General features: G+C 52.2%; 1 protein-coding gene across 2 annotated transcripts in view; it reads right to left on the bottom strand.

Annotated features, from left to right (window-relative positions):
• OXTR (oxytocin receptor) overlaps positions 1-9241 on the bottom strand; it is a 57648-nt gene extending 48407 nt beyond the window's left edge. For both annotated transcript variants that reach the window (XR_009732457.1, XM_061396344.1), the window contains exon 1: positions 6653-9241. Coding sequence is in view for 1 of the 2 variants with exons in the window: in XM_061396344.1 (XP_061252328.1) it covers positions 6653-7580 (928 nt within the window). In the remaining variant the exon portion in view is untranslated. The remainder of the gene's footprint in view (positions 1-6652) is intronic.
• Between the last annotated feature and the right edge of the window lie 3414 nt (positions 9242-12655).

Below are 12655 nucleotides of genomic sequence, written 5' to 3'. Positions count from 1 at the left end.
AGTCCCAGTGCCACTCCACTCTCCTGGCGGTGGTCTTCTACACTGAAATCCTCACTGTGTCAACCATCTCCTTTCAAAACATAGCCACCCAGTGGGTTGCTGCAATCGGCCACTGACTGAAAAGGTGACTGAGAGAGGTGCTGCCCCACTGGAGTCCAGCAGGCTGGCAGCGGATGCTGTAGTGGCCACTCGGGGTCCCGTGTTAGGACCGGGCACTCAGCCCAGAGCTGCCAGAGAATAGCAAGCAAGCACACAGCGGAGTTTCTCTGGGGGCACTGCCTTCAGCCAGGGGGTAACACCCTGTACCAGGCAGCCCATATCCAGTGCCTGCTTCAACGCAGGGCCCCCAGGCTGGCTCCTGTGTCTGCATCCCAGCTGCTCTGAAGGGTCAGCCCAGCTCCCAAGTTCCTGTGACTCTGGCCTCAGTTATGCTAGAGCAGAGTGATGGGGAAGTCAGTTTGGACAAAAGGAGGGTGTGGAAATCAGAATCTAGAGATTCATCCAAGAGAGTGGTCAGCAGCCAGCATCTCCTTGGGGGTCAGGCCCATGGGGAGCCCCTTACAGAGGACCCAGATGCAAACCCAAGGGGTGTGAACCCCCTTCCTACCTATTCATTCTCTGAGCCACATCTACTGTCTGAACCTTAACAGCCTTATCTTGAAATGGAGGTGACACCCACTAGGACTTTGAGAAAATTGGGGGAAAAAAATTGTGTGAAAGGGCATTGTGAATGGCAACGTGTTTATTCAAGTTATTATATTATTATTTACAGATATGAAATGTGATCAACTGCAGATTTTTTTTATCACTCTTGAGTTCAATTTAAGAAACTGTTCTTTGCCCTTTTTTCCATGACTTAAAAAAAAAAAAAAAAAACTCAAAACCCAGAGCCCTGAGATTGGATTACATGACCCCAAAGGAACTCCAGATGGTCTGCTGTGGAAAACTTTACTCTGCCATAAGAAACCCAGCAGGGAAGGGGGCTGCAGCCATGGGTGAGAAAGGGATTTCAGGGTCTCCACCAGGCGAGCTGGCTCTCATCCATGTCTTCTATCCCCCTCAGCAAAAGGAACACCTGTCCCTCAAGGTCCAAGCCCTGAGGGCTTGCAAACCACTCTCTTTGGTCCTGGAGAGAAGAGGGGCTGAGTGGGAGGCATGAACCAGGGATCGGGCCTCACACCTGCCTGGCCTGAGCTCAGGGCATTTCTCAGGAAAGGGAGGGAGGGGTGGAGGAAGAGATCAGATGCCCATGCATCCTCCCCTGCTGTGTCTACTCAGTGCCAGCCACCCAAGCAACCCTGGGGACCTGCCCTCAAGGGATTTACAAATCCAGGTGAGAAGGAGAGAAGCCAGACAGGCCTTCTAGTCAGTGGGGAGTGGCAGCATTGGCAGACAGGCGATGAGCGCAAGGCAGGGCACTCGGGGTAATCTTCAAGTGGGGGCTCCTACATGCCAAGCAGAGAACTGAGCAGAAAGGGCCATGTGCCAACTGCAAACGTTCCCTGCTGGGCATTTACCGCCCCCAGGAGACAGACACCATGCTGAACTTCCACCCAGAACCATGACTCATGAGGAGGTGGGTGGCCGAGGGCCATGCAAGGACAGGGTGTCCCAGTGGTCCACCCACCCACCAGCCTGGCTTTACTCAAGCCGCATGAAGTCCCCTATGCGGATTTCCCGGTACTGCCCCCGCCTGTCACCATCACTGTCACCCTGGGCCCAAATTAGCCCGGAACAGCTGACGGGCAGCTGGCCATGGCCTCTCCTCTCCGGCTGCGCTGTTCCTGAGGCAACGAACACATGTCACTTACAACTCAAAGACCTATGGCTCAGTTGAATCTGATCAAGCTCATCAACCTTCCTAAGAGGCTCTCACTCCAGAAACCACTCATCAGTTCAAGGCCTCCCCTCCCCACCCTTCCCCAACCCATGGCTCCCAAATCAGGCACCTCTCATAAGGACTAAATCCCTTATCCCTACAGGAGCTATAGGAGAATTTGGGAGTTGTGGTGTACAGAGGCTTTTTTAAAAATGATTTCTGGATGTACATGTACAGAAAGATTGAATATGAGTATGTTTTCCAAGGCTCTTTGAAAAGAGCACCATTTTACAACATTGGAATTGTAAAAGTCACAGGTGTGTGATCTTACCATGCATAAGGTCAGGAAAAAGAGCTAAACTTGTGGGCTACACAGCTTTAAATAGTCTTCCGTGATGCCATTGCTCAAATCTGGGGACATGTGGGGCCTACCAGGAAGGACCTGAGAAATAACCATGTTCTAGAAGCAGAAGAGGTGAGGTTTCCTGCAAACGGAGAGCCTTTCCTTACCCTTTAGAGAATGACAGGACCCTGCCACCAACTTGGGCCACTCATGCAAAGGCAAGCCACACATTTTGGGAACAGAGATAACACATTAAAGCTTTTTAAAGCCTCATTACTTAATGTCCAGTCAAGGGCCCTGCACAGGCATCACCTAGGAGCTTGTTAAAAATGCAGTCTCACAGGCCCCACCCAGATGTGCTGAATCACAATCTGCACTTTAACAAGTTCTCCCACATGATTCTGTGTACAAAATGAAGTCTGAGAAGTATTCCAATGATCTCATCAGGCAATGTGTGTATGTTTCTTTGCATAACCAGCTCCTACTCATCCTTCAAAACCCTTTTCAAATGTTGATTCCTCTCTGATCCTGATTTTTTTCCAGGGAGCTAGAATCAATGAATCCTGGGGGCACTCACGGTACTTCTGACAAGTGAATACAACTCTTACAGCATCGTCCCTTCATATTGTAACTATTTCTGCTTATAATCTGTGGTTGAGGACTTTGTGACATCTGTGGCTCTGTCCTTGGCCACTAGCAGAGGCTGGAAAATGGGAAATGTCCAATAAGGGACTAAGTTGAAGTGAAGCATGAAATTAGCAGACAGGAGGTCCTGATAAACCAGTCACCACCACCAGTATGTTGGAAAAGCAAAAAGACAATTTCTCAGCTTGATGATGGGAGATGGGCCCCTAACAAGATAACTGAACACAAATTCAATTCCCCCTGGAAAAAGTGAGTTCGCACGCAAATATTAAGGTCAGGTGGGGATAAAGAGAAAGAAATAGAATGAATAAGTGTGACCATTACAGTGTGAGGCGTGGACTGTGGAGGGCAGAGGCCCCTGGTACTGAAGCATCTGGAAAGGGGGGGAGGTACCAGTGTTCCAGCACAGCACGGAGGGAGGTGCCCTCCGTGGCACCTGAGGCTGCCCCTCAGTGGCCTGGAATCAGAATCACAGGAAGACCACCTGGTTACACCGCTCTGCCACCCACTCATCCGAAACGGTCCCCTTGGGCTTCCAAAACTCAGAGCTAAAATCTCCCCACCTTGCATCATACTGCTTCCTCTGGGGAAACCTTAATTTCCCTTGACCTCTTAACACTCTTGTTCCCAGCATTACTGGACTTGCCACCACTCGATGAAAATTGTAGTCCCTCTGTGAAAATGCATTCCTGAGCTCAACAATCCACACTCCCTCAGCTGTATGGATGGATTCCATGACCTGACACATCTTGAGATCTTCCTCTTTGTAAAGCACTGGCAGCGCACTTACTGCATGCCAGGCTGTATGCCACCAGCACCTTCTACCCTCCCCTCCCCACAACCTAAAGCCTAATCTTAACCCCAGCAAACAGCCCCAGGCAGGTTTAGTCAACCATCCAGGGTGACTGCTGCTCATTTTACAGATGGGGAAACACTTACAACCAGGCCTCCTATGGATTTCAACCTTTGCCCTGGCAAAACACCCTGGCAGATTTTTGATTACCCCAAGTGGTGGGGGGCGCACTTCCTCACTGAGTAGCCAATTCTATGGCCAGAGGTCTGCATAGAGTCTTATTTATCTTCAGTTCAACTCTACACACTCATCCCTGCCCCATCTTATGAACCTTCCTCCTCCCATAACCCACATGTTTGCTCAACTAGCACTGGTTGCACTCCAGGGGATGGCCAGCCTTGTGCTAGGCAATGGGCACACGTCAGAGAACAGGACAGGTGGCATCCCCCCTGTGACAAGGTTCACAGTCCACCTCTCTGGCTTTTAACAAGCTTCTCCACACACCAACCCTCCTGGACACACTACATACTGTCCAGCAGACTCTGCCAACACCCCACCCCCTCCTATTTCCTCTGACGAATAAATGTCTATTTCCTCTGACTGCCGAGATTCTCAAAGCCAATCCCAAGAATGAAAACAAAACTTTAAACAACCAGAACGGGGGAAAGGCGGAATGACATTGATCGTGTGGTCCCCAGGTGCTATGGGTCACACCATGTCATCCTCATTATGACAGAGGAGGAAGCTGAGGCTCAGAAAGGGGAAATCATCAGCTCAAGGACACAAGAGAAAGTGGAAGGGTGGGCTCCAAACACAGGCCAACACCGGCTCCAACACCTGCTGTTAGCCTGCACCGAGACCTGGGGACCTACAGGCCTGCCTGCTGTCTTGACCAACTGGATACATCCATCTGTCTTCATCTCCCCCCAGAGAAGCAGCTCAGGGTCAGAGTCCCTGTTACCAGCAGCCAAGCAAGTTCCACAGAGTTCAAGGGGAAAGGTTGTTGCCAAATCTTTTGGCTGTGCAATTTGATCTTGACGGTTCCATCCGGGGCTTGTCCAAACCTGCTAGGGCTGTCTGGTCCAAGCCCTCCTTCTGCAGACTTACTAGACTCACCAAAGCAGGGTCCCAATAGCATGTGGCTACTGGGGCGGGGACGCTCATTAAATTATCACAACCCTCCTCTTGCTTTTTTCTCCTCTATTTTCTGCTCTGAACAATGAAAATACTGAAATCGAGAGTTTTCCTCTTTGCTTTGGCTCTTATGAAAAGGAAGCCTTTTGCACAGCCCCCTCCCCCCAACACACAAAGAAGCTTTATTATTGCTATTATTATACTTTTATCCTTTTCCCCCCTTTCTTCCCATTTTCCCCTATCTATTTTATCATGCCTGGGACCTGAATCTTTGAGCCCCCTCCCCAAGTTATTTTTGGAACAAGGCGAGCTCTAAACCAATAAAGGCAGAGCTTGGTGTGAGTGAAGGTGTAGGCGGGGAGAGATGGAAAAGGAGCAGCTGGGTTTACAGGGACCGGCAGGGGGAGCGAGACCTAAGGAAAGAGTTCTGTGGGGGCCACAAGGCCAGCTGACAAGCCACATGTGATTTCTCCAGCTGCTCAGTTAGTCCCTGATCTGTGAGCAAAGCAAAGTTAGAGAGCTGAAGGATGATTTCAGCTTCCACGGGTTGGCTGCCGTGTTGGAGACTGATGGAAGTAGTACTGATTCTATCCAGAAATGGGATAAGTTTGCTTTCTCACGGACAGAACAGCTGAAAGAGAGCCTCCCAGTCTTTCCTTACAAGCAATTGAGCCGCCGGCATTCCAGTGCATTGAGATTACCTTGCAACCAAAAGGTGTTAAGTCGTTCACCACCACAGATCACCCCTCCTGCTGTTTGCAAATGAGCTACCGGAACTGTCTGTGAAGAAGGCTGAAGGCGCAAAGCCTCGGCCAGAAGCCAGCGCCCCAGAAGCTCTGCTCCCCTGGATCCCTCCTCATAGCATCCCACCCTACCTTCGCCTCCCGGTTTCACCAGCCACCCTCAGTTCTGACACTGTCTGTCCTCCACTGGAGAGCGCGCGTTTCCCGCCTACCAAAATCAACCGGGCTCCAGAGACAAACGGGGAAGTTTGCGTTCCGTTCGCTCCCTTCCCTGCTTGCCCCCACCCCTCAGCAGAAGCACTGTCTGGGCTCCTGGGTACTGACAGCGCCGCCGCCGCAATACTCACCTCTCCACCTCGCGGCTGGAGAGAGGGCGAGGGGCACAACTCGCCTCCTCCACTCGGCAAGGGATTCCCAGTCTCCGCCCACTGACAGCGCCCTGCCCCACACCTTCTCAGGCTCGGTTGGAAGAATCCAAGCACCCATCTCCCGCTGCTCTGATTCAAACCAGGTCTCCCGGGTTCACGCTGACTTGAACTTAAAGTGGAAGTTCAAGGGAAGTGAACTTAACGTGGCAGGAGATGGGGCCTGGGTCGGAAAGTCACCTCCCCGCATTGCTCACCAGGTGGAAAAGGCAAGTCATTGGAAGCTCAATTTTCGGGTCCGTAACAGTGAATCAAATACCCCATGTGGCCTAAAGACTGTGGTAGGGATTTTACGTGCATTTTCACATTTCATTCCCCGACTGTTGAAGAGGAGGCTTCCCTGATGGCTCAGTGATAAAGAATCCACCTGCTAATACAGAAGACTCCGGTTGGATCCCTGAGTTGGGAAGATCCCCTAGAAAAGGAAATGGCAACCCACTCCAGTATTCTTACCTGGGAAATCCCTTGGGCAGAGGAGCCCGGCGGGCTACAATCCATGGGATCGCAAAAGAGTCGGACACTGGTTAGGAACTAAATAACAACTGCAGGGGAAAACTGGCTTATCATCTTTGCTATTTTACAGAAAGGGAAGTCAAGGCTCAGGGAGGTTATGCCCCAAGTCACCTGGCCAGCAGATGATGCGGCCAAGGCTCAGAACAATCCACGAAGCCCGCCAAACCCTGGACAGGGACAGCAGGACCAGGCCACGCCCGCCGCGCTCCCTCCTCCCGGTGCTTCCGCCCGCGCTACCTTCCTTGGGCGCATCGGCATCCCAGACACTCCACATCTGCACGAAGAAGAATGGCGTCCAGCACACGATGAAGGCCAGCACGACGATGAAGGTCATCTTGACCGTGCGGATCTTGGCCTTAGAGATGAGCTTGACGTTGCTGACGCGGGCCAGAATCGCGCGCCCCGCCCAGTCTGCCGCCTCGCCCTCAGCCCCCGCGGCAGCCTCTGCCGCCGCCGCCGCCGTCTTGAGCCGTAAATTCTGCCAGATCTTGAAGCTGATAAGGCCATAGCAGGTGGCAAGCACGATGACGGGCACAATGTAGACGGCGAGCGTGATCCACGTGATGTAGGCCTTGGGCCCCCAGGGTTGAATGAAAACGGCCCAGCAGTCGAAGACACCGTCGGCCACCTCGCGCAGCGAGAAGATGTGCACCTGCGGCGCGCTGGCCACCAGGCAGCCGAGCCATGTGACGAGTACCGCCAGGCGGTCGGTGCGGCGGCTCAGCGAGCGCAGCGGCTGGCAGATGGCCAGGCAGCGGTCGAGCGACATGAGGAGCAGCAGGTAGGTGGACGCGAACATGCCCACAACCTGCAGGTACTTGACGAGGCGGCACAGCAGGTCGGGCCCGTAGAAGCGGAACGTGATGTCCCACAGAAGCTGCGGCAGCACCTGGAACACCGCCACCACCAGGTCGGCTATGCTCAGGTGCTTCATGAAGAAGAAGAGGCGCGAGTGCTTGTGGCGCGTGGTGCGCAGCGCTAGCAGCACGCACGCGTTGCCGCTCAGCGCCAGGAACAGGATGAGGCACAGCACGGCCACCTCCACCCGCGCCAGGGCCTCGTTGCGCTGTGGCGGCCCGGCAGTGCGATTGCCCTCGGTTCCCGGCGGCGCCGCGCTCCCGTTGACCGCCTCAGCGCTCCAGTTAGCCGCAAACGCACCCTCCATGACCGTGGCCGCCGCGGTGCGCCCCGGCCTTCGAGTCCTTTAAGGCGCGGCGCGGGGGCGGGGCCCGACTTGCAGTCCCGGCGTGCCTGGAGGCGGGGTGGGGGCTCCTGGGTTCCCCTCCCTGAGACTCCGCGGACCGGTCTGCTGGGTCGGACTCTGAAACAAACCCCGAGGGCCGTGAGAAGACCGTGCGTTTCTCCCGACGCGTGTATGCCTCAGCTGTCCCCTTTCCAGGAACCCCAAATCATCTAGGACTAGGGCCACCACCGCCGGCCCTGGGGTTGCTGAGCGGCTGTCCTAGAAATTCCCGTTTGAGAAACTTCTTTTGAGACTTTGGAAATGAGCGGGAATCTACCGGACCCGCAGTTCCTTGAGATAGTCGCTTCCACTGAAGGAGAGGGAGGAACATAACCAGTTTCCTCCCGGACTGGGACTTCTAAGCCAGCCACCTCGCCTAGGGATCCCCCAACTAGTTATTCCCCAGAACCCACAGGACAGCCACCTCTCCTAGTAAACCCCACTCCGGATGCTCCCTCTGAAGACACCCCCCCCCCGCCCCCAAACAGCCACTTGCCTGGGAAACCCTGCTCAAGACCATCCCCCTCCAACCCCGTTTCTAAAATGCTTAGCCATCCACCCCTGAACTTCCACAACAACCTCTTCTTTGCCTCCATCCTGGAGGCACTCCTGACTCAGTATATCCAGGACGCCTAACCTGTTCTCAGTACCCCTGACACCTCTCAGGGGAGATCCTCCCCAGCCCAGCATCCTCGAAGGTTCGGGAACTCAACAGGCGTCTTGGCCCCCGACAGCCAAGGGATCTCCGTCGAGATCCTGAGCAGGTACTTAACAATCTCTCAGAGTACCGGCGGCGCCTCCGGAACTAGGATCTCAAAGCACTCCAACACCTTCTCTCGGGTCCCAGTGGCTCCACCAGCGCCAAACATCCTGTCCACTCATGCGCTGGATTCAGCTACCTGAACCGAGTCGTAGGGCGAAACTACACTTGGTTCCCTGGGGAAGTTGCACCGCCACGGATGGTTCCAAAGACGCGTGTGCTCCCGGGGCAGGTTGAAGTGGCTGCTGCCGGCACCCAGTCTGATAGGATGCTAAGGGCTCGGACGCTGTAACCTGGGGTGGAATCACCTCGCCTGCAGCCCTGACTGGTGGCTGGGTAGGGACTAGAAGCGATCAAGGAGCCCTGTCGAGGCTATGCGCGCGGACGGCGTTAGGATGCGGCGCTGCCTGCCAGTGGCCAGCTTTTCTGCAGCGTGTAGCGTAGGCTGTACCACCTCATAGATCCGCTAGGAGGCGCGGAAGGCCGGTCTTGCCGGTTCCCACGAAGCGGTGTAATCTTGCCCAGCGTTGCCCCAGCGTGGTAACAAACAGGCTTATTTCACTGTGACTTAAAGCAGCAAGAGGGAAGAAGCTCGTAAATAATATGCTTGGTTTCTTCCTTTCTTGATTTAGAAGCTCCTGACTCTCAGGCAAACGGGAGGCTTGGATAGCAGTGTTTCCCTGTTGAATTGACAGTGAGGAAGTTACAAAAGCATTTAACAGATATTCCCCAATCATCAGGTCAATTTCAGGGCTTCTTCCCCTCCTACTGTTCCAGGGAGCTTGATGTAGTGGATTTAGCAGTGGATTCATGCTTTGGAATATTTTTGCTCCTATTTCCATTCAAGAGGAATGAGATACTTTCTGTTCCAATCAGCACTGGGAGAGGTCTTTCTTCACTTAGTTTTAGGGGAAGATCTCAAGGCCCTCCCCCCCCAAAAAAATCTATCTTCATTTTAAAATGACTCTGTTTGTCTATGGCCCAAAGCCATTACTGCCTCTTTGCTATGATTCAGTGTTAAAATCCTAAAAGATGTCAAAGTAATATGAAATTCTAAGATGGTTTTTCTGACTCCTAGCTCTTTTTCTATTCTAAAATCATTAAAAAAAAATAATTTAAATTGGCTGAGAAAAAAATGGCAGAAAGAAAAAAGAGGGTTCAACAGTGGACATGGCTCTTTAAGTATCGTTAAATGCATCTCTTCCTGACATTTCACTTACCCCTTTTAAAATTATGTGGCTAGAATAGTGTTAGTCAAGGATGGGGGCTAACAGTTATAGCCCTGTGCCAAGACATACTAGGGGTGGGCCACTGCTGCTGCTAGGTTCTGGGCTTTACCATCTACGACCTGTGTGGCCAAGTCACGGAGCCCCGAGACTCAGTTTCTCTGGGGGCTGACATCGTGGGGCTGTGAGGAAGTAAGACTTCACTCACGTGAGGAGTGCTCTGCAAACAGTTAAATACATCTGAAGCTGTTTTCTCACATTGACAATCCTCACCCCAGAACTATCCTATGAAAACATGTTCTCATCCAATCAACCTCCATCTTACTTATCTTCCTGGATTGAACTCATTTATCTTTTCAGTTAAGACCAACAGAGTATGTGTGTGTGTGTGTGTGTGTGTGAGAGAGAGAGAGAGAGAGAGAGAGAGAGAGACTGTACCAGACAAGGACCTGAGTTAGGCCCTCTGAATCCGAACTGGTGTGATGAGAATCTGAGATCTTTACCTCTTAGGGGAAGCCCTCCCTGACCACCTCAGCCCACTGAGAATTCCCCATTTTCTGAAGCTCTGATGCTTGACTGCAGATTTCACCTATAATACAAATGTGTCGAGTCTCCCCAGTGCAGTGTAAGTGCCTAGAATATGTCTCGCAGATCATGGTCCTTTGTATAATTACCATTATGTTTCCTGTCATGCATACCTATCAATAGCAATGTGTTGAGAGAATGACACTGGATTACCCAAAAACACCCCTCTGCAAATTAACCACTAGGTTCAGTCTTTTGCTTCCCAGAATAATCTTTCTGAGGAAATCTGGCTAAAAGAGGACTCTTTGTGAGAAAGCATGCTATTCTGATATGTTCGCTATTTTTCCTGAGAGGGAGCGATGGCAGAGATAAAGCATGATGCTTCCAATTCCACAAACGTGTCCACTGACCGTGGCTGTGACAACCCAACCTCCTATTAAGGAACTACTATCAACACCCACATTCTCCACTTGCAGACACCACTGGCCTATGTTAAGGCATGACCAGAGAGAAAAAGCCTTCTAAGGGGGGAGCAGAGCTTGGAATAAAAGCAGGTTGTTCTTCTTTTTTCTTTTTTTAAAGCAAGCTATTCTTAGGCAGAAGAAAAGGTTTATTGAGAATCAGGAGCTTTGGAATGTGTGACTTTTTGAAGAGGCAGGGCCTAGAGGAGGGAAGTCATTTAAACGTGGGGGTTATCTTCACAGCAAGTGAATGAACAAACAAATGGGGTTCTCCTGAGGACTACTGAGGAAGAAACTGAGGTTCAGAGAGGAGGAGGGGCTTGCCCAAGGCCCCATAGCTGGTTAAAGAAGGCCAGCATGGCTGGAGTAAAGCACGAGGCAGATCTAGAGAGGTGGCAGGCACCAGACCCCCAGCCTGGTTGACTTGGGTGTCTTACCTGATGGACAGAGGTGACCAGTGACAGGCAAGGGGCTGGCTAGGGGGCCAGGTACAAAACTGCAAGGGGCTAAGAGAGGTGACTTGAGATAGTCCCCTGGGATCACTGGAGAGTCAGCCTAGATTCATTCAGGGCACACAAAGAAAGCAAAGCTCTTCTCCATCTGCCCTCCCCCGCCCCTCCTCCCGACTCCCTCCACCTCCCACCTCGTTTCTATCAGTCCGTCTCTGGTGGGATGAAACAGCCTAAGGGGGATTCCAGTGACCTAACAGTTTCAAAACAAAACTTGCCCTAAACCTCCACGAATTCCAACAGCCCACTCGCTTTCATTTTTCATTAAAAAAAAACAAAGGACATTTCTTCCCAGAGGGGGCCCCTACTGAAGTTCACCTCTCCTGCTGGGCTGCTGAATGCATTATGGCCGAGCAGACTCTGCTCTTTCCAGCACAAACATTCACTCAATAAATATCTTCTAAGCACCTACTGTGTGCCCGACAGAGTGACCGAGAATCACAGCACCGAGTCTGGAGTTGAACTCCACTAACCAGCGCTCCTGAGATGGGCAAAAGCCAAGACAAGCAGAAGGACCGGGACCTCAACTGCACCAGGGACGCAGAGTCCTGTATGACCAAGGGCAAGTCCTCATTCCTCCAGGGCCCTGGTTTCTTCTCCTAAAAATGAGGGCGTTGGAAAGTCTCTGAGATCCCTCACAGTTCTATCATTCTCTAAGTCTAGCAAGCAAAACACACACAACGCGGCAGGGAGCACACAGACTGATGATGCATCCTCAGCGTCCCTGAGGCCTGGAGCACTCAGTAGGTACTCAGCAAACACTAGCAGGAGGACCGAGCCTCAGAAGTCACAGTGCATCCCTCTGCCACATTCTGCTCCACGAGGCAGTCATGAAGTCCCCCCAGTGCAGGAGGAGGAGAAACACAGTCTGTCTTTTGCAGGGAACAGTGAAGTGCTGGAGGCACGTCTGACTAAAGGCAGTGTTGTAACTTTGGGGGAAAAATACACAATCCCACTGTGTCAGTGAGTTGCTCAGAAAGCTTCAATGAAAGAAGAGCTGGAATGATGCCTGCTACATGGCGAGTATCTAAGAAACAGGAACTGTGGCCACTACCTACAAGGATGCCCAGTTGTCCAGGGACCACAGATCAGGAACCAATGGCCTGGTGCAGAGAGATGAGCTGGAATTTGTCCTCTAAACCCCAAGCCACAGGGCTCAGAGTACACTTCACTATCCCCTAATCTGAGTGAACCAGGGGCCTATGACAGGAAAGCCACATTAGTGAGAGTTTCCCTACAAGCCCCCCACATCCAATACACCCCAATATTATTGCCCAAGCTCCCAGATTACGAGCCAAGGGTATTGGTCCTAAAGAAAACACATCTTAAACAAGACAGACTAAGCACATGGCTCAGAAATGAGAACAGAAACGTCTGCAGGCTGCAGAGCCAGTGGAGACACATGCAACTTCCGGAAACAGAGGCTCAGATGTCCTCCAGGCCAGCAAAACAGTCCCTGGCAAGCCAGGTGCTTCCAACCCACTCTGGGGGCCTGCACAGCCCAGCCCTGGGCCAA

This window comes from Bos javanicus, chromosome 22 (assembly GCF_032452875.1).
Source record: "Bos javanicus breed banteng chromosome 22, ARS-OSU_banteng_1.0, whole genome shotgun sequence".
In the NCBI taxonomy this organism is placed as follows: domain Eukaryota; kingdom Metazoa; phylum Chordata; class Mammalia; order Artiodactyla; family Bovidae; genus Bos; species Bos javanicus.
This window is presented reverse-complemented; position numbering and strand designations above follow the sequence as displayed.